The sequence below is a fragment of the Oncorhynchus masou genome, chromosome 31, assembly GCF_036934945.1.
Source record: "Oncorhynchus masou masou isolate Uvic2021 chromosome 31, UVic_Omas_1.1, whole genome shotgun sequence".
Classification (NCBI taxonomy): domain Eukaryota; kingdom Metazoa; phylum Chordata; class Actinopteri; order Salmoniformes; family Salmonidae; genus Oncorhynchus; species Oncorhynchus masou.
Window position 1 is genome coordinate 59,267,403 of NC_088242.1, and position 26,833 is coordinate 59,294,235.

Here is a 26,833-nt window from a genome sequence, read left to right on the forward strand (position 1 = left end):
TACAGATCTGTTGGTCTGTCCCTGAACAGGCAGTTAACCCACTGTTCCTAGGCCATCATTGAAAATAAGAATTTGTACAAATTAAATAAATATATATGCATAATATGATTTGAGAAAGTCCAGCTGCTGCACTGGATTTTTTTGGGACCAGGGATGGGCAGCTCTTGTCCCTAGGGGCTTCACTGGTGTCTCACTTTTCCCCGGGCTAACACACCGGACTCTAATAATCAACTAATCATGAATAATCAACTAATCATGATCTTCTGTTTAGAATGCAATTAGTTTAATCACCTGTTTTGCTCGGGATGTGGGAAAAGAGTGACATTCCTGTTCTCGACAGATAATCCCACCTGAAAAACCAGGTAGTCAAATATGGCACTTATAAAGTTTACTATAGGGCAATTCCATGTTCAATTCCATGAGGGTGACATTGAGTCTCAGATTTTTAACTTTAAAATGTGTCAAACAAAAACCAATGATTGCAAAGTTTAACTGGACTGCACTGGGCCTTTAATATATATATATATATATATATATATATTACACTATGAGGTTGGAATAATACTGAAATTGTGAAAATTATAATTAAGAGCTGTTTGAAACGAACACCTGATATTTGAGCCTGTTATGGTGTGACAGAGGTTTGGCAAGCCTGGTGAATTAGAATAGACCAATAAGAAAGAGAGTTCCAAACCACTCTGCCAATTACAACTAGTTTTCAGTTTTCCTCTCCCCACTCAGTCCACTCCCAAACAGTCCTAGCAAAATTCTTGCTTGATAAATTGCTCTTTGCTAAGAAGCTTTTTTGGGGGGGGTGGGTTCTTTTTGATCATTTTAATTTAAAACAATCACAGGAAGGTATGTAATTGTTACCCAGAAATTATTTGATATTGAGATTAAAAAATGGCTTCATTGGACATAAAAACAAACCCTACTTTCCACTGAAAAGTTTACAACACATATACTTGAATAACACTGCAGATGCATTTTGGTAACAGAATGATGGCACGAACACTCACTGTTACTTTGCATCAGCATTGTTCTTAAAGTAATTTTTTTTTGTACAAATGTTCAGTGGAAATTGTTAAAAGTAGTCCTTGTGCATAGATGTGGTTCGTTTAACTGCAATTACTGATTTTTAGTTTGAAATAACATTTCAATTTAAAGAATCTGAGTCACTGTTGCTATGGAATTGCCCTATATCTACAGACGCGAATCGACTTGGAGTCCCTCCCCGCAGGCAGGTCTGTGAAATTCCTCCAGTTATGTTGTAAACAGAGGAAATGCAGCTTGTTGAAGTTGTGACAGATACACGTTTGACTGTCTTTAGTGCCTTCCAGTAACACATGGTAATGTATTACTTTACTTTCGCTTACTATTTTAGAAAGTAGCCTACTTTAGCTAGCTAGTTGGACTGGACAACTATCTGCAGTGACGGGTGAACCAGAATCTGGGTTTACGGGAGATGTTCTCCTCATAGATTCTGGTTCAAGTGGTGGGTAACGTTAACAGTTTGAGAAGGGTCACTCTTTGTTAACTTTGTCGGCAACTCTTTCATTTCTATCTTACCTTGGTGCTAAATATATTATTTTTGGCTGAAGTGACAACTGACAAGAATGCTTTTTAATTTTAGAAACATGTCGCGACACCCGCAATAACGTCTGATACATGTGTATGCGAATGTGTATGTATGACAATTAGATTTGTTGGTGCTTTCAAGACAACTGATAACTTAAACAACAAAATTAGGCCAATGTATTACGTCAGTGATCTTCAGTTCGGAAAGTCGTAACTAGAAAGATGCCAGAGTTTCCCGACTTGCAATTCCGAGTTGGATGACCGTTCAAAATATTTTTCACAGTCGGAGTTCGTTTATTCCGACATCCAGGTAGGAAGTCGAGATTTCCGAGTTCCCAGTTGTTTTAAAAGTGGCATCATTTTTTTTTTTTTTTTTTTTTTACGTGTTGTGAACTGGAAGTGTCACATGCGGTGGGGTCTAGGCCTAATCATTAGCCCGAACACATTTCTATTGGACAAATTCAGCTCGGTCCCTCTACGTTTTGCAACAAAATCCGCGTAATGAACACGCTTCTGGTTTGATGACCTGTTAGAGGTCAAATAATATTCAGTGATTTTGGCATCTGTCTCATAGGGTGTGCTGGGCACTGTGCCAGCCAGGATATTGTCGATTGATTTTGTACAGGAATGGGTTATCACTAGTTCACTAAAAAGGTTAGTCTACTACATCTTTAGAAAATGCAGATCAGAACCACATTTTTCATCCAGTCATTATGATGACCTGCAACACTGGTTTGCCCTTGCATCACGATATTACATTGCAGACCTGTTAGACAATTGCACTACACCACATTGGAATTGTATAATTTTTCACTCTCCATGATGGTTAAACTGAAAAGTGGCCTCAACCAGGAAGTGACTTTCAATTGCCAGTTATCTGACTGGGTAAACTTGAAAAACCTATGACCTGGTCGGATGTGCTGAAACCACTGACTGACACGGCCTGATAGGCAGGCCAGCGTTTGTTTGTACAGTCCCAAGAACAAAGATTAGATCACATATCATGACAGGAAGTGGTTTAGTTACCACACATTGACCTAGTTACTTATGTCAAAGTGAAAAGTAATTGTCAAATGACAATATACCCGTTCTGCACTTTTCAAACTTTGATGGATGAATTGGGGTGGTAGGAGGTGGAATAATGCTGACTTTACAGTTTTTGCTTCCTATATTGATTTAGTGTTGTCTATTTTAGTATCTCGCTTAATCAAATATTGTCATACATTGAAGGCCATATGTTGCCTCCCTAAATTACTTCTGGTTTGATGCAGCAACTTGGAAGATAAGTTAGCTAACTGTATGCAAAGTAGTACAGCAGGTTATTTTCCTAAGTTGACCATTGAAACGAGCCAATGGCTTACAGCAACATTTAGCTGTTTGAAATTCAATTGTTATGGAAACTGCACAAGGCATATTCTACTCTGTTCTACTTCTCTCATTAGCCTACATTGTAGGTCATAGACTCCTAGCTAAGACGCACAGTCTCTTATTCTTTTCAGAGGGTGTACTATTTGTCATTCATTGCATTGTAAATAGCCTATGTGTTTGAGTTGGCGACGTGTCATCATGCTATGTGGATTGTTATGAGACCACTACATAAGATCTAAAGTCATCAACTTCCGTGTCAAATATTGTCTGATCCCTGTGGGTCGAGATGCATCCAGGATGATGAGATTCTCGGGCGAGATCATAAACTGAGCATGTCTATTCATGATAGTCGTGTTGTCACGCGATTAAAAATGATAGGATTACTGTTCCTGTGCAAAAGAAGTGTCAACTTCAGAGCAATGCACAATAAAATGTATTTCATATTCTATAGTTAATAGTGTTCAGAATCTTCTGGTTTGGCTTTCAGGGTTTAGGCTACAAGGTTTTCTCTTACTTTGGAGTGAGACGTTTTGGTTTTTTTTGTCAACAAAATAACCATCCAAAAATGTTGATGTGGAGCATCAGACATTAAGCTAGTTGGAGCATGAGTAGGAATAGTGAGCACATGTATTCCAGCTGCAGACAGTCTGAAGTGTGTATGTCTGAATTGGTGTGTATGTGTGGCGGTGCGCTGTCTGTTCTCTGCCTGCCCTGCAGTGACTCAGCCTACAGGAGGGGGTCAGCCCCTTTAAGGCAGTCTTCCATACCAGTGCACACAGGAGCCCATATAGACCTAACCGTCGTGTGCCTTTACCAGTCAATATTTCCATGCACGGCCCTTCCAGACAGGCCAAAGTACTCCTCCGGCTCTCAACTTGTCGCCGATCATCAATCCATTCACTCGTGCGTGCTGTGGTCACAATGTGTGCCGTACCTAGAGAACAGTAGTACTGCGGTCTTTTGTGGACGCACAACACAGTCAACCTTGTTGGATTGAGAGGTCAACAGTCTCCTATGTTGATGCATTGCATGATACTGTGTTGTAAGAATTGTAGGAATCTGTACCATTTGAGGCTTTTGCCCCTGTGGACTGGATGCTTAATTCAAAATAATGTCTCTTTCTTGTTAGCCTCTACCCTGAGAAACCAGTAAGAATCGGCCCAGCCTAGTGCTAGCATAGTTTCCTTTGAACTACTCTGATAGAGAACATGCTACTTCCCACTGATAGGGGGAGGGAACTAAGTTTGAACTTGGGACTTCTGCTATCTGCTCTGTGAATTTTACTTTGTGGGTTTTTTCAAAGATGCTCCTCTTTGTCCCAGTAGTCTGCCTAAATTGGATCTGTTTGTCTAAACTGTTTATGGGCACTTCTCTTTAGCACCATTCTTTGTTGATGTGTTCAAAGCAGGCTAACTCTCCTTGTGAGCTATGAATTTTGCATCGCTCCTTCTAGGCTTGTTGTATTGTATGTTTATTTTTTTTAGTTGGCTGCGTTATTAGACTACAAGTCATTATATTGTATTAAGACCTAGGTTATCACCACAAAATGAACAACATAAAATGCTATGTGAAGAAAGACCATAGTCTGACATGTCACACTCCATCATTCAGAGACGGGGTTATTTTGAAGGGATCCATTTTACCTTTTCTCTCTCGCTCAGAGCCTGGGCTTCATCGACTAATTAAAGAGGCGGTTGCTAAGAGATGACAAGCGGTGACATCGCTGCTGAGAGCCTCTGTACTGCAGCCTGAACCTGCGTCTCTACTCTGGGTCTCTTTTCTCAACCCCTGTCTAGACCTGACTACACCTGACCCATGTGAAGGGGGAGAGGGAGCGAGAGGAGCCACACCACACATGCCATGGCAGCTTTCACCAGTACCCCCAAAGTGAGATCCAGGAGTGCTCCTCGGCACAGAGACTGGGACCAGAGCCCGGCCGAGTGTGACTGGAAGAACTGTGATGCTGGAGGCGACGAGAGATCTACAGGACACAGCACCATGCTGGAGAAGACCCAGGACTTCTTCCAGATCTGTGACATCGAGGACAAAGGCTTCATCACCCACCGGGACATGCAGGTGAGATCACCTACTGTCTATGGGGCTCACTGAGTGACCAAACCGTCCCATGGGAGTTATTTACGATTTTAGGCTATGCCAGCATTATGCATGTTCCCATCCTTAGTACTGTGTATATTATTTTTTTATTTCACCTTTATTTAACCAGGTAGGCTAGTTGAGAACAAGTTCTCATTTGCAACTGCGATCTGGCCAAGATAAAGCATAGCAGTGTGAACAGACAACACAGAGTTACACATGGAGTAAACAATTAACAAGTCAATAACACAGTAGAAAAAAAGGGGAGTCTATATACAATGTGTGCAAAAGGCATGAGGAGGTAGGCGAATAATTACAATTTTGCAGATTAACACTGGAGTGATAAATTATCAGATGGTCATGTACAGGTAGAGATATTGGGGTGCAAAAGAGCAGAAAAGTAAATAAATAAAAACAGTATGGGGATGAGGTAGGTGAAAATGGGTGGGCTATTTACCAATAGACTATGTACAGCTGCAGCGATCGGTTAGCTGCTCAGATAGCAGATGTTTGAAGTTGGTGAGGGAGATAAAAGTCTCCAACTTCAGGGATTTTTGCAAATCGTTCCAGTCACAGGCAGCAGAGTACTGGAACGAAAGGCGGCCAAATGAGGTGTTGGCTTTAGGGATGATCAGTGAGATACACCTGCGGGAGCGAGTGCTACGGATGGGTGTTGCCATCGTGACCAGTGAACTGAGATAAGGTGGAGCTTTACCTAGCATGGACTTGTAGATGACCTGGAGCCAGTGGGTCTGGCGACGAATATGTAGCGAGGGCCAGCCGACTAGAGCATACAAGTCGCAGTGGTGGGTGGTATAAGGTGCTATAGTGACAAAACGGATGGCACTGTGATAAACTGCATCCAGTTTGCTGAGTAGAGTGTTGGAAGCAATTTTGTAGATGACATCGCCGAAGTCGAGGATCGGTAGGATAGTCAGTCAGTTACCTAGTCATGTATACCCTAGATGTTACTTTTGTCATTATTTCAGAGTAACACATTTCAAATGATTGACTTTTGATATTGATTGACAGTGCAAGTTGTTGTAGCTGTTTTTTGAACTGTGTTTTGATCCTTCAGAGCAAGAATCAATCATTAGTTGAGGTGGGTTTGTTGGAGTTGCATTCTGTACCATTTGAGGCTTTTCCCACCTGTGGACTGGATGCTTAATTCAGAAGAAGAATTAATAGAAGAAGAATTAATCTTTACCCTGAGAAACCAGTAAGAATTGGCCCAGCCTAGTGCTAGCATAATTGTTTCCTTTAACCTAGTCTGATAGAGAATACATGGTACTCTGTGGATGCATCCTAACCTATGCACCAGCTCCCATAGCTAATTGTTGTAATATAGGCTTTTGTCAGGGCATCTGAATGACTGCTGTTCACAATAGCATACAGTGCCTTCGGAAAGGATTCATACCCCTTGACCTTTCTCCAAATTGTTCTTTTACAGCCTAAAATGGATTATTTTTAAATTCCTCAGCAATCCACACACAATACACCATAATGACAAAGCGAAAACAGGTTTTTAGAAGCTTATTTACATAAGTATTCAGACCCTTTGCTATGAAATTGAGCTCAGGTGCATCCTGTTTCCATTGATCATCCTGGATGTTCCTACAACTTGATTGGAGGCCACCTGTGGTAAATTCAATTGATTGGACATGATTTGGAAAGGCACACACCTGTCTACACCGGTCCCACAGTTAACAGTGCATGTCACAGCAAAAACCAAGTCATGAGGTTGAAGGAATTGTCCGTAGAGCTCACATTGTTGATTGTCAGTTTTTGGGAAGGGTACCAACACATTTCTGCAGCATTGACAGTCCTCAAGAATACAGTGCTCTCCATCGTTCTTAAATGGAAGAAGTTTGGAACCCCTGCTCTCTTCCTAGAGCTGACCGCCTGGCCAAATCTGGGTAGAAGGGCCTTGGTCAGGGAGGTGACCGGGAACCCATTGGTCACTCTGACAGAGCTCCAGAGTCCGTCTGTGGAGATGGTAGAACCTTCCAGAAGGACAACCTTCTCTGCAGCACAACCACAAATCAGGCCTTTTTGGTAGAGTGGTGAGACTGAACCCAATCCTCAGTAAAAGGCGCATTACAGCCCGCTTCGAGTTTTCCAAAAGGCACCTAAAGACTCAGACCATGAGAAACCAGATTCTCTGGTCTGATGAAACCAAGATTGAACTCTTTGGCCTGAATGCCAAGCGTCACGTCTGGAGGAAACCTGACACTATCCTTACGGTGAACCATGGTGGTGGCAGCATCATGCTGTGGGGATCTTTTTCAGTGGCAGGGACTGGGAGACATGATCGAGGGAAAGATGAATACAGCAAAGTACAGAGATCTTTGAAAACCTGCTCCAGAGCTCTCAGGACCTTCGACTGGGGCGAAGGTTTACCTTCCAACAGAACAACGACCATAAGCACACAGCCAAGACAACGCAGGAGTGGCTTAGGGACAAGTCTCTGAATGTCCTTGAGTGGCCAGCCAGAGCCTGTACTTGACCACAATCAAACGTCTCTGGAGAGACCTGAAAATAGCTGTGCAGTAAAACTCCCCATCCAACCTGACAGGGCTTGAGTATATCTGCAGAAAAGAATGCGAGAAACTCCCCAAATACAGGTGTGCCAAGCTTGTAGAGTCATACCCAAGAAGACTCGAGGTTGTAATCGCTGCCAATGGTGATTCAACAAAGTACTGAGTAAAGGGTCTGAATACTTGTGAATTTTTCATAAAAAAAAAAAAGATATTACCAAACATTTCTAAACCTGTTTTTGCTTTGTTAATATGGGGTATTGTATGTAGATTGACACAAATCAATATTAGAATAATGTAATAAAATCTGGAAAAGGGGAAGGAGTGAATACTTTCCAAAGGCACTGTACATTAGGCTAAATAATGCCAAACCTAACAACTGCAACAAATCCTCCATAGACCCTTTGTTAGATTTGGAGACAACAATCTGGTCATTTCACAAGGCTGCATGTGGAGGACAGGGCCTGCGTTTGCTCCATATAATTAAATGGGACACTTTTATATCTCTGTGGCGTGCTCATTAGAGATGATTCTGAGGACGTAGTCTGTATCTATCTTATTCAGGAGAGCATGTGGAAGAGTGACAGCAACCCACGAGACATACGGGCCACACAGAGCCGTGCTTTGTCATACAGCAACTTCATTTGCGTGACTGTGCAGATCCAAACGCTTCTTACATATTCATCGATGTGCAGAGTATTCCTTTGATCGAGCACTTGTGAGCCCACGCCGTGTTCAATAGAATAGATCCCTTTGATCCGATGTTAATGGAGATATACAAAGAATGTCCCTATACCAACTCCCCGTGTTCATTTATGAGTTGTGAAAGTAATGAATTCAGGCCAAACATTTTTTTTTGTAATAACGGCAGTGTATAACTGTGTGCACTCCTGTATAATACACTACAATTGTCTGCGTGAATGTGTTATGCAACTGAAATGCATTTCTGCTGGTCTATCCTTATTCGACCTGTGTGGAAATGCATTTCTCTGCCATATGCAAGTTTGTTTTAGATGTAGTCGGGTATTTACGATGCCTGATTATGCTTTACTTGTTTATCCATAAGGGCAAAGTGGATAAAGTAATTTGTCAAAAGTTATGAACACATCCATTTAAAAAATAAAAATAAAAAATACATTTCATGAATGTTTTCTAGCGACTGCCAGCATTACCCTGTTTCTGCTGATTGCACTAACAGCCTTACGATGTTTCTCACACCGTGACCATTAGGGTGGCAGTGGTGTCTCCTGCTGTGATCGCTGTCTGCTGACATAAGGGATGTGTTCAGCACAGATAAGAGAGTTTAACAAGGAGTTCCTACCACAAATTTCACAAGTAATTTCGGTGTAAACATAGACATGTCCAGCTCACAGAGGTGAGGCAGCGGCTTTGGCTTTTCTGCATCGTTGTGGTCTTTACTGCTTATTTTCAGGGTTTCATAGTCTGTTTGCTTTCACACACTGCTTGGCCTTGACGTGTAAATGGCGGTTTGGGCGAATGCTGACTGTTTGTTTTTGACTTTAGGCAGAAATGTTCATTTCTATAATGTTTTGAGTTCAATCTGAACGAATGAATGTCTCAAGTTTATTAACATAAACGTTTTATGGAGCAGCCTGTCCTAGTTGTTAACGGTTCCTTTGTCATGAACTCGCGTTACGTCGGTTGTGTGAATGCAAATGATACCCCATCCTACACTTTATGAACAGGAAGAACATCTGCTCTCCTGTACTTGGGTGCATGACCGTCTCTTCTGATGCTGATGATACTGTTGAGTGTGTTCCCAGGTTTTTGTGCTTGGCTGGCAGCTTTTGTACCGTACTGTATTGTTGGGGGGATAATGGCTCGCAATAACGTCAGGAATTGAGTGAATGGAATTGCGTGAAACGCATGGAAGCCGTGTTTTTTGAGTTTGATACAATTCCATTTATTCTGTTACTATGAGCATGTTCTCCCCAATTACGGTGTCCGTTTAACGTAAAGACTCTTGAGTCCTTCAGGTTCCCAGTTGTGTCCATGGCACCTGATTTGTGTTGCGTGTCCTGCTCCGCAGCGGCTCCATGGACAGCTGCCCCTCAGTGCAGAGGAGCTGGAGAATGTCTTCGACACCCTGGATTCTGACGGCAACGGATACCTCACCCTGCAGGAGTTCTCCTCGGGGTTCAGTACGTTGACTATGTCCTCTTCTCGCTTTCTACTGTCAAATGTATGTTGGATGTTCAGTGGTTTGTTTTTAAAAAGTGATTTAGTTTGATTTGATGCATCTTCCCTTTCTATATAATAACATGAACTGTGCTAGTGCAAGCAGATTATGCAGCTCTGAGTAGGTACAGATACATAGAGAGGGAGTAAAGGGTATTATAAATCATCTCCTGGACTCTTTATTTCTCCAGGTGAATTCATGTTTGGCCGAAGGATCTCTGTAACAGAAGGGATGGGGGAGACCAGCCCCATTGCCAAGGAAGCCAACCAGGGCCCCCCAGACTCCCTTTACCAGACGCAGTGGGAGGAGAGGCTGATGGGCAGCGAGGACGAGGAAGAGAGGCACTTCTGCATGCTCATGGAGAGCTTGGGCGCCAGCAACGTCTTTGAGGAGTGAGTGTTTGTTTTTGTCTGTGACTTCCATACTATGTGAATCTTTGTCCAACCCTCAATAATGCCCTCAAATGACCAGTCTATTCCTTTAGAAGGATTAGATTGATTGAAGTCAGCTGTGCAAAACAAAAATCGCTAAATTGCCGCTCCAAAGTAGTGCTAGCCAATCTGTTTCAATCATGCTTGCTTTGATATTTCTCAAATTATATAAGCTTAAAGAACAAGCATAAAGTCTACAGACATGCTTAAGTAGAAAACAGATGAAATACCTGAGGTCACTGTCGTCTACCCAAAAAAACTCACATTGGAAAAGTTTGTCTAAATTGAGTTGGGTTATTTAACCTTGAACAAATCGTTATCGTCAATGACGTTCATGTCTATGGATGTATTACAGACATTGGTGGGTGCTGGCACCAGTGCTTTTGGCCATTTGAACTCCAGGCATTCAGAGGAGAGAAACGAGAGAGCCGGGCTTTGTTTAATGCATGACTAGACTCACCTTTAGCAAAGAAATGTGGCTCAATAAAAGTAAACTGTAGTAGGTGAGGATGTCAACTTGATAAGTACATCCTATTGACAGTCTGCAAACCTGGGTTAGAACTAGAAAGGAATGCTGACAATTTACCTCAGATCAATTTGCTTCAACCTCCGGTGTGTTTTCCTTAAGTTGACACAGAATGTACCTCTACTGTGAGGATTGGAAAGTTTTCATATTTCTATAGGAGTCTTATCAATCAGTCCAAATTTCTATGAACAGAGATCCATCAAGCATGCATTGTATGAGATCATTTTCTCAATTGGTCTTTCCACATATTGCCCTGCCAAAAAATTACGTAAATAAATTATTCCAGTCGTTATCTGAACACTGATGTGAAGACCATGGCACAGACAAAGATTGTGTTTAAACTGTTGTCTCAATAGCACTATTTTCAACTAACAGGAAATGGGATTTTCTAGGCTAAGATCATCTTGACCAACTGTCAATTTTGCCCAAATATGTCAGCATGGCTGCAGGCAGCCCACAGCTACCCACTGCCTGCCTGCCTACATTGTTCACATTGACCTAAAAGTATCATTTGACTTAAAGTATTTTTTTTTCCCCACACCAAGAAGTACCTCAGTACAGTTGTTCTACACAGGAACCTGAGTACAGACTGTATTCCAGGTCTTGTCATTCAGACTAATCTTTGTTCTGACCCCCTTCCCATCAGCCCTGGTGAGGTGCGTAGTCTGTGGGCCCAGCTGAGAAGAGATGAGCCGCATCTCCTGTCCAACTTTGAGGAGTTCCTGGCCAGAGTCACCTTCCAGATCAAAGAGGCCAACCAGGAGAAGAGGGAGATGGAGAGCGCCCTTAAAAGGTAGAAATATCGCCATTCATCAGGTATTGGTACCTATGTAGAATTTAGGCAATTAGTAGCTCACTGTAGCCTGGTCCCAGATCTGTTTGTGCTGTCTTGCCAACTAAAATAGTCATTGGCTACATGATACAAACAGATCTGAGACCAGGCTAGCTCAATGTTCCTTTACAGATAACCTCTGCAGGAGTAACAAATGACAAAGTAGCTTGCTGTATATGCTTGCTACGATATGAATGTCATTTAAACCTTTTTTGCATTAGGGCATCTATAGAATGATCGTCCCCAGTTATCTGTTTTTTCTGTGTTTTTTCCCCCCTTTAATAAAATGTTTATTACTAAAAGTATAACTTTTTCTGACTGACATATTTGTAGTCCTTAGTTAAGCCTGCTAAATTCCACACATTATGAGCTAGTGCTGCCTTGGGAAGGGAGAAGTGTTCAAGTTTTAGTGTGGGTGGAAAACTTTTAGTCCACCGTTGGGATGTGCCTAACCTCCCAGCTCCAAAGCAATATTAAGTGCTTGTGAATGTGCTCCCAAAACTCTCACTTTCTCCAAATTGTGACAGACAATGTTCATGGCAATTTTACACAAAGGAATACTACTTGACAATCTCTATCTACTTGTTTATTATTTAATGTTTCAACTGAGCACAGCTTAGCTTTTGTACCATAGTGGTGCATTACATAGTTTCCCATAGCTGAACAACAACCTGTTTTTGAGGCCGTTTCTAAGTGAAAGGAATGCAAATGTTGGATGAGGCTGCTATGGTTGGGTTTTATGACAGGTGGCTCACACTGCAGCTGTTTCAAAACTCGTGAACGTCTTTCTTGCTCTATTCAGAGCTGTAGAGACGCAGGGATTAAAAAAAAAAGAATTAAGCTGGCCGGAGTGGTCAGGCCTTGAATGGTTAAGTAATTATAGTTATCCTTTTTGATTTTCAGATGTGAACTACACTGCAAATAAGTGCACTTTTTTTCTGGTACTCATCTGAACCTGTTATTTGTTGCTGTGCCTGTTTGGAATGCGTCATACCAGCTAACAGTTGACCAACTGTATGATTTGAAATGGCAGACTGAAAGCTTAACTAAACATTTGATAACGCTTGAGTGGCCCATTTTCTTATGTGCTGCCAAAGCTAATGGAAAATGCTTTATTAGCATTAACAAGAATTCTACATCCGAACAGAAAAGCAGCAACGCATGACGACGAGATCCAGCGCTTATATGAAGAAATGGAGCAGCAAATCAAAAATGAGAAGGACAGGATCCTCCTGCAGGTAAAGGAAGAGATCTCCCACTGCATACGCCTTGTTAGTAACCTCAGTTTTGGGGAAGATCCTCTTGCTCTCTTGTTCTCCCTTCCGCTCTCTCTCTCCCCCCTGCAGGACTCTGAGCGCTTCCTGTCTAGGAGCCAGGACCTAGAGCATCAGCTCTCCAGTAAGGAGCGGGAGCTGGAGCAGATCTTCCAGAAACAGAGGCGGGTGAGTCAGGACACGAAGGATGAGTCCTTGATGTCCTTGATCACAGGCATCACACTGATGGGTAGATTTGCACTGTGCAAAACTTATTTCAGATTTAAATCTAGTTTTGGTGACCGAATTGTCACCAGGTGTTATTATTAGTAGACTCTAAGAGTTGTTGCTGAGTGTCTGTCTGCAGCATATTCTTTAATGGAAACTAAGAGAGGATCATGTGTAACCATCACACTCTCACAAACAGAACACCACTGAAGCTTTTAAGACTAATTTGTCCATTGGAAATTTGTCTCGTTTAAAAAATACAATTTGGGGTGTGGAGATGCGCTTTAATATTACAGATTGTGGCTTTCATCAATGAAATTGTCTGCATCATTTCCACTATTTTCCCCTACCTCCCCTAACTGGAGTAAACTAATTGGCAACAATTAGTCTTACCAGTACTTCTTCATTTGCTTTACAAAGGGGAATAAGGCCTTAGTTCCTACTGTACCCAAGTCACCAAGGCTTTCTCTGAGGTACCTGAGCGCCTCTAAGTATTATGTCTGTAATTCACATTTCATGTTCCTCTCTGCCGACCATGGAAATAGAATGGCAGAACATTGACTTTAATGGGAATGTCTGTTCTAGAGATTCTATTTCTATGCTGCCAACAGTCTGTAAAGGAGGCATCCAGACCCTATGCTGGCTAGCCTCATTGCAGTGTCGCTCTATTTAAAAAATCTATTGTTTTAGATCTCCTGTTGGAGCACTTTGGCTTATATATGTAGAACAGTGATAGTAGTGTTTGAAGCTACAGTCAAGACAGCAGCCTTATGAGTGTCTTCACACAGCCCCTGGATTTAATGGATGTGTGTGGGTCAGTCCAGGCCGGCAGATATCACTTGTTTCATCTTTTCCATTCATCAATGCTCGGTGTATCGTAGCAATCATACAGTAAATCAAATCAAATCCAATTTTATTTGTCACATACACATGGTTAGCAGATGTTAATGCGAGTGTAGCGAATTGCTTGTGCCTCCAGTTCTGACAATGCAGTAATAACCAACAAGTAATCTAACTAACAATTCCAAAACTAATATCTTATACACAGTGTAAGGGGATAAAGAATATGTACATAAAGATATGAATGAGTGATGGTGCAGAGCAGCATAGGCAAGATACAGTAGATGGTATCGAGTACATTATATACATATGAGATGAGTATGTAAACAAAGTGGCATAGTTAAAGTGGCTAGTGATACATGTATTACATAAGGATGCAGTAGATGAGAGTACAGTATATACGTATACATATAAGATGAATAATGTAGGGTATGTAAACATTATATTAGGTAGCATTGTTTAAAGTGGCTAGTGATATATTTTACATCCTTTCCCATCAATTCCCATTATTAAAGTGGCTGGAGTTGAGTCAGTGTCAGTGTGTTGGCAGCAGCCACTCAATGTTAGTGGTTGCTGTTTAACAGTCTGATGGCCTTGAGATAGAAGCTGTTTTTCAGTCTCTCGGTCCCAGCTTTGATGCACCTGTACTGACCTCTCCTTCTGGATGATAGCGGGGTGAACAGGCAGTGGCTCGGGTGGGTGTTGTCCTTGATGATCTTTATGGCCTTCCTGTAACATCGGGTGGTGTAGGTGTCCTGGAGGGCAGATAGTTTGACCCCGGTGATACGTTGTGCAGACCTCACTACCCTCTGGAGAGCCTTACGGTTGTGGGCGGAGCAGTTGCCGTACCAGGCGGTGATACAGCCCGCCAGAATGCTCTCGATTGTGCATCTGTAGAAGTTTGTGAGTGTTTTTGGTGACAAGCCGAATTTCTTCAGCCTCCTGAGGTTGAGGCGCTGCTGCACCTTCTTCACGATGCTGTCTGTGTGAGTGGACCAATTTAGTTTGTCTGTGATGTGTATGCCGAGGAACTTAAAACGTACTACCCTCTCCACTACTGTTCCATCGATGTGGATAGGGGGGTGTTCCCTCTGCTGTTTCCTGAAGTCCACAATCATCTCCTTAGTTTTGTTGACGTTGAGTGTGAGGTTATTGTCCTGACACCACACTCCGAGGGCCCTCACCTCCTCCCTGTAGGCCGTCTCGTCGTTGTTGGTAATCAAGCCTACCACTGTTGTGTCGTCCGCAAACTTGATGATTGAGTTGGAGGCGTGCGTTGCCGCGCAGTCGTGGGTGAACAGGGAGTACAGGAGAGGGCTCAGAACGCACCCTTGTGGGGCCCCAGTGTTGAGGATCAGCGGGGTGGAGATGTTGTTGCCTACCCTCACCACCTGGGGGCGGCCCGTCAGGAAGTCCAGTACCCAGTTGCACAGGGTGGGGTCGAGACCCAGGGTCTCGAGCTTGATGACGAGCTTGGAGGGTACTATGGTGTTAAATGCCGAGCTGTAGTCGATGAACAGCATTCTCACATAGGTATTCCTCTTGTCTAGATGGGTTAGGGCAGTGTGGTTGAGATTGCGTCGTCTGTGGACCTATTTGGGCTGTAAGCAAATTGGAGTGGGTCTAGGGTGTCAGGTAGGGTGGAGGTGATATGGACCTTGACTAGTCTCTCAAAGCACTTCATGATGACGGAAGTGAGTGCTACGGGGCGGTAGTCGTTTAGCTCAGTTACCTTAGCTTTCTTGGGAACAGGAACAATGGTGGCCCTCTTAAAGCATGTGGGAACAGCAGACTGGTATAGATTGAATATGTCCGTAAACACACCAGCCAGCTGGTCTGCGCATGCTCTGAGGGCGCGGCTGGGGATGCCGTCTGGGGATGCCGTCTGGGCCTGCAGCCTTGCGAGGGTTAACACGTTTAAATGTTTTACTCACCTCGGCTGCAGTGGAGGAGAGACCGCATGTTTCCGTTGCAGGCTGTGTCAGTGGCACTGTATTGTCCTCAAAGCGGGCAAAAAAGTTATTTAGTCTGCCTGGGAGCAAGACATCCTGGTCCATGACTGGGCTGGATTTCTTCTTGTAGTCCGTGATTGACTGTAGACCCTGCCACATACCTCTTGTGTCTGAGCCGTTGAATTGAGATTCTTCTTTGTCTCTATACTGACGCTTAGCTTGTTTGATAGCCTTACGGAGGGAATAGCTGCACTGTTTGTATTTGGTCATGTTACCAGTCACCTTGCTCTGATTAAAAGCAGTGGTTCGCGCTTTCAGTTTCACGCGAATGCTGCCATCAATCCACGGTTTCTGGTTAGGGAATGTTTTAATCATTGCTATGGGAATGACATCTTCAAAGCACGTTCTAATGAACTCGCACACCGAATCAGCGTATTCGTCAATGTTGCCTGACGCAATACAAAACATGTCCCAGTCCACGTGGTGGAAGCAGTCTTGGAGTGTGGAATCAGCTTGGTCGGACCAGCGTTGGACAGACCTCAGTGTGGGAGCTTCTTGTTTTAGTTTCTGTCTGTAGGCAGGGATCAGCAAAATGGAGTCGTGGTCAGCTTTTCCAAAAGGGGGGCGGGGCAGGGCCTTATATGCGTCGCGGAAGTTAGAATAAGTGATCCAAGGTTTTGCCAGCCCTGGTGGCGCAATCGATATGCTGATACATCGAGACTGATTGCTAAGGACGATCAGGCTATGATTGTTACTGCATAGTAGTGTCTGGGAAATTTATTTAAAATCTGTATATGATCAGATGAAAGTGCATTTTGTAGGGCGTCTGCTTTTGGCCGTAGTGTTTTGTGTGTTGTCCCCTCTGCCATTCTCCACTGTGTGACTGTGGCCCCTCTCCTCTGTGTCCCCTCCCCCAGTTGGAGTGTCAGTGTCGGGAGCTTCACAGCGAGCAGAATGTGACCAAGGTGGAGAATGTGAAGCTAAAGCAGACCAATGAGGATCTGGCCCAAGAGCTGGAGCACACCAGTCAGGAGCTGAGCCTGGCCCAGGAGCAACTGGGCCTCCTGCAGGAGCAGTCGTCACGCCTGCACAAGGAGAGGGAGAGGTAAGTCTGCTTGTTTGTGGCTGGCTGTCTGGTCGGCTAGCTGACTGTCTGGGATCCTGATTGGGTCTCCTTGTGAGTCCACAGTACACAAATATGTGGATTTGTTTTCCAACACAGGGAAATGTACCAGGTCACAGAGGGATTGCAGAGAGAGCGAGCAAGCCTGCTGAAACAACTTGACCTGCTGAGGTAAGAGTGGAGACAGACAGACGCACACTAGGAGAGAGGCAATGGGTTATATCAGTCCAGGGGCCACTGTTCTCCAAATCAATGAGCAAATAGCATACTGTACAATAGTGTACAATGTCATTTTCACTACAAACCAAGGCCACGCATCCAGATAGCAAAGCATATAGCATTGACCTCAGGCAAACTCCTCGAAGCGCTTTCTCACTTGTTCTTAGAAAACGTTTATTTTTTGCAATGAACCCATTCCTTGTTATATTGTCTCCAGGGAAATGAACAAACACTTACGAGATGAACGAGATATGTCCTCGTATCAAGTAAGTATTCGCATGCATTTTTTCATTGTCCATTTGTGAAATCCCATGTCTGTCTGCTCTGTTTGATAGATCCAATCCTAAAAATGTGAAAAAGCATGGAACCTAGAAAACATTTTTTTTTTAATCAAATCCAATTGCAATCAAACTGTAGATTTAAATTTGTTTTGCAGAAACTGAGGAATACTGTTGAAAATCCTGTTTGGAACCCGAGGCCTGGATCAAATAATCTGAATCCCTTTGACAAAAAGGCCTTTAAATGGTACACCGTTTGCTCTGAAATGCTTTTAATACAAATTGAGTGAATACTGTCTGATTCAGTCGTGGAGGCCTTAATTTATACAAATGTTCAATTCACCTACAATACACACTTCAGTATGACTGACTGTAGCTTGAGTAGTTATTAATGGTGAATGATTCATATTTTCTAAGTAGATGGCATTACACAAAGTAGAACAAAGCACGTGACACAGAATGCAAATGTAGGACAGAAAGCTGTTCAATAGGGCTGCAGTTGTAACTCTGAGCAGAACATGTCCGTACTGTATTTATATTGTTCTGAATATGCAAATGCTTATATAATTATGCGAGTCGCTTCATTCTTCAGCCATACCGTTATGTTCCAACAAAAAAAGCAATTGTCAGCCAATTCACATTTGTCCCTCCAATTACCATCTCATCCCTGTCTCTCCAGTGAGGAAGAGGTAGGGCTCCCCCACTCTAAGAAGAAGAGCCCGGGGGGAGTGAATGGCTACAGCCTGGAGGATGTGGTAGCCTCCAAACCCCCCCACATACCCCTACAGAGGATCATCTCCATAGAGGAGGACCACCTACCCCAGCTCTTGCAGGATGACTACCATGCCCAGCTCTGTGAGTGGAGCGAGGAGGCGGAGGAAGACCGGGAGGAGGAAGAACACATAGAGCTGCAGATGAACTCAATATATCCTCCAAGTTCTCTTCCGACTAGGGAGCAGCAGCCAGCTGACACCAGAGAGTCAGAGACGCCTACATCCCCCAGGGGCCAGCCTGTCGGCAAGGAGACCATGGTGAACGTAAGACTTTTATTCTTAGAGGCGAGGTTGATTGGTCATAATGTGGACAGGCTTTGTTTAATCTCTGATCAATAGACAATGAGAAGGTGTCAGTTGGCCTAGTAACCTTCCCTTTAAAAGAACCTTGCCTTCCTCATCAGTCCTTCAGGGTTGTTTATAGGTCAGTGTGTTTTTGTTGGTTCTCCTGACCCCGTATAGAGAGGGGTGAAGGTGGATGTACAGCACAATGTCTTTTCAAAGTCCTGTTTTTCTGTCTGAGCAGACCTGAGAGAACAGCGGTCACAGGGTTGGGTTTTTCACTGAGTGACTTGACCCCATAGTTACCCGGGCAACAGGTTTAGCTACTTGTGTTGAATGAATGTTTCAAGCGGTTTTCATTATTTAAGCCACTCCTGCGTTGTCTTGGCTGTGTGCTTAGAGTCGTTGTCCTGTTGGAAGGTGAACCTTCACCCCAGTCTGAGGTCCTGATCGCTCTGGAGCAGGTTTTCATCAAGGTTCTCTGTAATTTGCTCTGTTCATCTTCCCCTCGATCCTGACTGGTCTCCCAGTCCCTCCTGCTGAAAAACCTTACCACAGCATGATGCTGCCACCATGCTTCACTTTAGGGATGGTGCCAGGCTTCTTCCAGATGTGACGCTTGGCATTCCGACCAAAGAATTCAATCATGGTTTCATCAGACCAGAGAATTTAGTTTCTCATGGTCAGAGTCCTTTAGGTGCCTTTTGGAAAACTCCAAGCTGGCTGTCATGTGCCTTTTACTGAGGAATGCTTCTGTCTGGAAACTCTACCATAAAGATCTGATTGGTGGAGTGCTGCAGAGATGATCGTCCTTCTGGAAGGTTATCCCATCTCCACAGAGGACCTCTGGAGCTCAGTTAGTGACTATCGGGTTCTTGGTCACCTCCCTGACCTAGGCCCTTCTCCCCTAATTGCAAAGTTTGGCCGGGTGGCCAGTTCTAGGAAGAGTCTTGGTGGTTCCAAACTTCCATTGAAGAATGTGTTTAATGCTGCAGATGTTTTTTTTTAGACCCTTCCCCAGATCTGTGCCTCGACACAATCCTGTTTCGAAGCTCTACAGACAATTCCTTCCACTTCATGGCTTTGTTTTTGCTCTGATATGCACTGTAAACTGTGGGACCTTATAGAGACGGGTATGTGCCTTTCCAAATCACGTCCAATCAATTGAATTGACCACAGGTGGACTCCAATCAAGTTGTAGAAACATGTCAAGAATGATCCATGGAAACAGGATGCACCAGAGCTCAATGTTGAGTCTCATAGCAAAGGATCTGAATACTTATGTAAACAAGATATTTCTGTTTTCCATTTTTTATAAATTTGCTCAAATTTTGAATAACCTGTTTTTGCTTTGTCGTTATAGGGTATTATGTTTAGATTGAGGAAAACCATTAATTGAATACATTTTAGAATAAGGCTAACATGTATACAGTGAGGCAAACAAGTATTTAGTCAGCCACCAATTGTGCAAGTTCTCCCACTTAAGATGAGAGGCCTGTAATGTTAATCATAGGTGCACTTCAACTATGACAGACAAAATGAGTGTAGGATTTTTTTATGAATTTATTTGCAAATTATGGTGGAAAATAAGTATTTGGTCAATAACAAAAGTTTATCTCAATACTTTGTTATATACCCTTTGTTGGCAATGACAGGGGTCAAACGTTTTCTGTAAGCTCACCGTTCTTGTGATCATTTTGACCCCACGGGGTGAGATATTGCGTGGAGCCCCAGATCGAGGGAGATTATCAGTGGTCTTGTATGTCTTCCATTTCCTAATAATTGCTCCCACAGTTGATTTCTTCAAACCAAGCTGCTTGCAGATTCAGTCTTCCCAGCCTGGTGCAGGTCTACAATTTTGTTTCTGGTGTCCTTTGACAGCTCTTTGGTCTTGGCCATAGTGGAGTTTGGAGTGTGACTGTTTGAGGTTGTGGACAGGTGTCTTTTATACTGATAAGTTCAAACAGGTGCCATTAATACAGGTAACGAGTGGAGGACAGAGGAGCCTCTTAAAGAAGAAGTTACAGGTCTGTGAGAGCCAGAAATCTTGCTTGTTTGTAGGTGACCAAATACTTATTTTCCACCATAATTTGCAAATAATAATAAATTCATAAATCCTACAAGGTGATTTTCTGGATTTTTTTGTCTCATTTTGTCTGTCATAGTTGAAGTGTACCTATGATGGAAATTACAGGCCTCTCTCATCTTTTTAAGTGGGAGAACTTGCACAATTGGTGGCTGACTAAATACTTTTTTTCCCCAGTGTATGTCTGAATACTTTACGAATGTACTGTATTTCAAGAAATTTACAACTTGATGGTTTTCTAGGATAGTAGTTGTGTTGTGGACTTAAAATTAGGGGGTATATGATGTATTCAAAATATGCTAAAATATGTAGCTCAAATATTTGGTGCATCAGCTAGGGCCATGTCATCGTTTTAGTATACCCTCTCCCAGCATATGTCGACTTGGATAGCCGCAATCTGAAATATCTTGCTTATTACTTGAGGAAAAGTTAACATAAGCACAAAAGGGAGTATGGCAAAATGCAATGAAACTTATAGAATGACCTCTTCCCTCTGCTTTGTCTCTCTGTGTTGTTTCCAGGAGGTTGCAGCACCACCCCCGGACCGCCTGTTTAAGATCGTGCTGGTAGGGAACTCTAGCGTGGGGAAGACCTCCCTCCTCATGAGGTTCTGTGACGACTGCTTCTACCCAGGCACCTCTGCCACCGTGGGTGAGTAGTGGCTGGCCTCTCCAGGGTTCCTTTTCTACAGCAGAGCAGGGTTTTCATTGGGCACCAACGGAACAAAACGGACGGAAACCTGGGAGGAACTACCTGGACTTAAGAATAAGAATCTCTAGTTTTATGTTGCAAACTGTTTTGATATGGTGTGGTTCTAATCAACATGACCCAGGGCAGAGCTGAGCCCACAGACATGTGGCTGGCTGACCTCACCCTCCCTCTCACACCTCATACTGGCTTTACTCATTAAGCTATTTTAAATGCTGCTTGCTTACACTGTGGAAGGCCAACTGTTGTTGATTTTGCACTACATAGGCAACAGCCTAAGCGGATAAACCATATTGTGGTACTGTTGTATTGACTGACTTGCAGTCACACAGACCATAACTGGATACTTCCAATTGGCCTTTCTGTTGTACAGTAGATTTTTACACACCCAAACCTAGTTTGTTCTTTGACTGACTGCGAGCATACTGAATTATTCAGAATCCTAGTACGAACAGCTCCAGAACTCTAATATCCTCTCTATTTAGACCCTGTTTGGAAGCACACAAAAATGATTCGATTCTGAAAATAGCCATTTTTAGGAGCGAGTCAGATGGATTTTGAATTGTATGGTCCCTCTAGAACAATGGGCAATATACTCTGAACTCTCATTGACGCAATTGTGATGCAATCATTGACAAAAAAAACATGTTTCTCCTTTTCTATTTGAGCACAGGGGACAAATATTGTTGATTGCAACCATCGATGGGACTAACATTTCAAAAACTCAGGGACATATCCTTTTGAAGTTCCTTGTTCTACCAGAGTTTGCCCGGAAATCAATTGTTGGTTCCTTTCATCATTGTTCAACCTTTTCTATTTTGCTACAAACCCAGCACTTCTACAAATAATACTGACAGAAAATTACAAGGAAAAAATATAATTGGAAGGAAAAATCTATTAAATGACTTGGGTGACTTGAATCAGAGGAATATTATCTTGTCCATCCTGCATCAACAGGCATAGACTACAGTGTGAAAACGATAACGGTGGACAACAGCCAGGTGGCGCTGCAGATGTGGGATACAGCAGGACAGGAGAGGTGGGAGCTTGACCATATTAAGTGAATTTACAAGCAGCTTTTGTTTTGCTACATGCAGTTATGCTGTATGGCACATTGCTAATGTCAGTGAAATATTACTGCAGTGCTTTTCCTTTTTTTTTTTTTTTCAGTATTTTCTTGTTGCACCATGTTGCACTTAAATATTATCTAATGAGAACATTTTTAGTATAAGATCAAATTCCATAATTATTTTGTTATGCTTGAGGATAAGGTACAAATGGGGGTGTTCTCAGTTTTCCTTCTCCACCCCTTCAGGTATCGCAGCATCACCAAGCAGTTCTTCCGCAAGGCTGACGGTGTGGTAGTCATGTATGACATCACTGATGAGCAGAGCTTCACTGCTGTGAGACAGTGGCTGACCAGTGTACAGGTAAGACGAGCCCAAGCACTTCACTGCTCACCTCTGAAATAGCAGGCCTACACATACAAGCTCAGGGAAATGTAGATCTCATCAGTTAGTTCCGTTCTTAGATCAGTAGCAGTGTTCATTCTGGCCTCTCTGCTTGGCGCGTCAGTTGACAACAGCTCCTTCCCTTAACCTGTGCTCTTACTAAGGTCTCCAAAGCAACAGATCCTCCTGCTGCTCAATAGCACATTCAATGTAGGCTTACAGAACATTTTATATACAATATTAGATCAAATGCACTAATTATTGTAATTCTTACTGGATATTTGTAAAGCGGCACGATACAAGTTACCATTCATTATCGTTACGGATTGTGTGTCATGTACTACCGTTATTTGTCCGTGACCTTGCTCAGTGTAACACTGATGTTAAAAACCTGCAACACTGAATGCTGCTCACCCACAGGGTATCTGAAAGAGACAGCTGAGGTTCTAGCCCTAATGGAGTGCATCAGTGCCCAACATCTCCATCTCTCTTCACAGGAGGGGGCCGGCGAGGATATTCCCATCATGCTGCTGGGAAACAAAACGGACAAGGAGAGCGAGCGGGAGGTTCAGACGAGAGTAGGCGAAAAATTGGCCAAGGTCTGTCTATCGGCAATTCCCTGGGCGTTGTCTTCAACCCACAGGCTTCTCAGTGCCCACAGCCACAAAGTAGTAGGCCATCTTCTCACTGAATAAGAAAAAGCTTTTTTATTTTTAACAAGATGTATGTGTGGGCCTTAAAGATCTAGGAGTTGTTTTTTGACTTCTATCATCCCTCTATAATTTTGTATATTTGTATATTCAATTTTTTTCCCCTGAGTCTGTAGTTTCTATGGTGATAGATAATTGCTAAGTGCCTTAGATCACTCGAGCTGCTCTTATTTTTCATTTTGCTCCAATGGCCGTTAGTCCAGACAATGATTACCTTTAATGTTACTAAACAGGCCTGAGTAGGAGGCTGTGTGGAAGAGGAGAGCATGATCGACCTACTACAGCCAGTTCCAATCAGAGCACTCTACTGTACATCCCATTGACTTCCCGGTCTTTCATTTGCTAATGACAGTTATGAAATCTCCTTTGCAGGACTGCACGTTGATTTTCTATGAGTGCAGTGCTTGCTCTGGACAAAACGTTGTACACTCTCTGGTACATTTGGCAAGGTGAGTTAAGTTGAGCGCTGTGTGGGATTCTGCCCAGCGTTTTAACAGGACATAAGTCTTGCCACTTCCACATCTTACTATTGTCTTAACACAACTGTTTGTCATTTCAATGTTGGCCATTAGCAAGGCTATACGAAGGGAAAGCAAGCTTAACACTGTCAGGCCAAAAATGTAATAACTGTCTACTTGGGCTTCATCCAAGCTAGGCTTTATGTGGTTTGCAGTGAAATCTGACACTCACTTTAGGCCAAATGTGTCTGTGTGTCTGGAGGTACAAAACTCTGTTGATATTAACAAGTACAGGGAAAGAAAGGAAAACAATGACTAATCATATCATTCCTAAATACACACTTAACACACATAATAAACAACTTTATCCTAGCAGTTAATGCTCCCAACTTCAATAATAGTATCGGAATCTAATGTTGTGACATTTCTTTAGTCAAGTCTATTGCACTGTAATATATGTTGGGTTCTCACACTCGGTAATAAACAATTAACCTACAGTATGTGACTTTGGCTAATTTCTGAGTAAAATCTCTTCTGTGTCCCCTAGAATTCTGAAAGAGCAGGAGGACAGAGAGAAAGAGAAGACGGTCCAACTGGTAAACGGCTCTTCACATAAGAAGAGGTCCTGCTGCTAGCAACAAGAAGGCTACTAGCTAGCTTCCATCTTCTCAACACACAAGGTGATGGTGAACTCACCTAATTAAGTATACAGTATATTCTGACTAGAGTTCCTTCAGAACTCAAAGATCTACAGCACTATACCTCTCACTGTCACCCAGTCCACCTACGGTGTGAACACCTGTTTCTTGAATCTGTGGTTTAAAAAAAAAACACCTTTGAGGGGGTTAAAAAATAAACATGTCTTAGCATTTCACACGATGAAAGGGCCAGGGTAGGTGCTGACACAGCCATACATGGATAATGACATTTTTAAAAAGACAGTCTTGCACTACAATAATAAAATATAGATTTTCCTAATGACAACTTATTTTTAATGAAAATGTATTTTCAACTAGCTAAGTCAAAACCAGTAACTATACTACTTTTATATTTAATTCAGTACAGTTTACACTGACAAATGTACTAAAAAAATAAAAGTAAACCTTGTTAATAGTTGGGTTAGGTTTTGTGAAATCTGAATTTCAGGACCAATTTAACATTTTCCAATAGTTGAGAAGGGTTATAACATTTGTCAGATTTGGACATCATCTCAGATCAATTTGATGAATAGATTAGCTTATCCCTCAAATGTAATAAAATTTACTGTGTTGTATATGTAATGTCGGGATGATTTACCAGAAGTCAACTACAGATGTGGGATCCTAATTTGACCAGTATTGTCGCAGCACTATAATCCTGCAGCAACAGGATTTGAACGTTTCGTCCATTAACTTTTCTGCCGACGTAATGTTGCTAGATTAGGCTACATGATTAGGCTACATGAAAAGTGCAATGCTGTTAATATAATGTGAGTTTTTAGTGAATCTGTCAATTCTGAGGCGCAGAAATTCTCAGCAACAGCAGTGATCAAGTGAAGATCTTACATCTGTACGTGTCTAGAAAGTCTAATTGGCAGCTTCTCCTTTTACACAAATGTTTGTTTTACACTTTGCATTGACAGTGGAAGGTAGTAAAGCTCTGACATACCATACCTCCCTCAGTGTTTGCATATAAACAGTCACCACTATTTAGCTTTTTTATGTAATTGGCACAGTGTTATTTCTATGAATGAGTTCTGTTGTACTGTAGTTTGCTTTGTTTTGCCAAGAGATTTGCCTTCTCTTAGAAGTATTTGTTTGTGGGCGCACTAAAACAGTTCTAATAATTCCATAATGTATATTGTGCCAAGTATCCTTGAACAAATGTTCCATTTTAAATCTAACACATTGCAATGTATGCCATCACTGTACCTGTAAAGTACCTCAGATATCGATAGATGCTTATGAGAGACTGGAGGTATCTTTAGATACGTACTGTATGTGTATGTTCTGTGATGTTGAAGGATACTGAGATTGTAATTTGGAGCCCTCTGGTATAGAGAGTATTCCTTATGTATTTGACAGTGTGCCAAAGCGCTATGACTACTCTAAATGAATCAATTCAGTTGCATTTGCGCCACGCTACTGGGCCTGTGTTCTTGCACAATAATGTATGTGAAAATGTAAATAGGAAAAATGTTGTATGGTTTCTCTGACTAATAAACAGATATTGTATATTTCAGTGATCTTTTAAAAGAAATAATCTAACAAATTAAAACACCACTTCCTTGAAGTAGGAAAGTGGATGCAATTGTGAAACTTGAATTTCAGATGCCACCTCGTGAACAATGTTGATCTTGAGCGATAACTTTTATTTAACTGTTACATGACGGAAGGTAAAATTAACAATACAATACAAAGCTTGAATATAACTATTTTTCAACTCAGAATTGTCATACCAAATTAACACACAGCACAATTTCAGTAGCTGACATGAAATGGGCAACCATGTTGTTTTAGTACTTGGTGTAAATAACCAACTGAATGCCATGAGTGGTAAACTGGAATAACACTAGTCGTGTTAGATCTGCTAAAGGCCAAACCTTAAAGTTAGCTTAAATCACTGACTTAATTCCAAAGACAACAGTGCATGCTACTGAAAATTATTTAAAAGGATTCTATTGAAGTTAGTCTAACTACTTTTGCTTTTGATCCAGTATCAACTTGTTAATCTACAGGTTTAGTTTATTATTCATCTGTGTGTATAGCACAGCATCTACAATAGAATACTATACAAATCTATGCTCTCACAAGTAAGCGCTCAACATGAAACTGAACATAGTCGGACACTTTACTGAACAGATTGTACATCCATCAAATGTGACTCACTCATTACTGGCCACTGGTCTATTCATACATGACATGTCC

The 26,833-nt window shown here is 42.3% G+C and overlaps 1 protein-coding gene across 1 annotated transcript; it reads left to right on the top strand.

The window, feature by feature from the left end:
- Positions 1-1,227: 1,227 nt before the first annotated feature.
- cracr2aa (calcium release activated channel regulator 2Aa) lies at positions 1,228-26,147 on the top strand. Its single transcript, XM_064951535.1, has 18 exons — positions 1,228-1,349; positions 4,743-5,022; positions 9,628-9,739; positions 9,968-10,169; positions 11,381-11,527; positions 12,714-12,804; positions 12,913-13,008; positions 16,757-16,944; positions 17,062-17,133; positions 17,399-17,447; positions 17,618-17,706; positions 18,139-18,496; positions 21,122-21,251; positions 22,266-22,347; positions 22,624-22,738; positions 23,257-23,358; positions 23,842-23,918; positions 24,475-26,147. The coding sequence occupies exons 2-18, from the start codon at positions 4,807-4,809 to the stop codon at positions 24,560-24,562; spliced, it is 2,214 nt and encodes a 737-aa protein (XP_064807607.1). The 5' UTR covers positions 1,228-1,349; positions 4,743-4,806; the 3' UTR covers positions 24,563-26,147.
- The last annotated feature ends 686 nt before the right edge of the window (positions 26,148-26,833 follow it).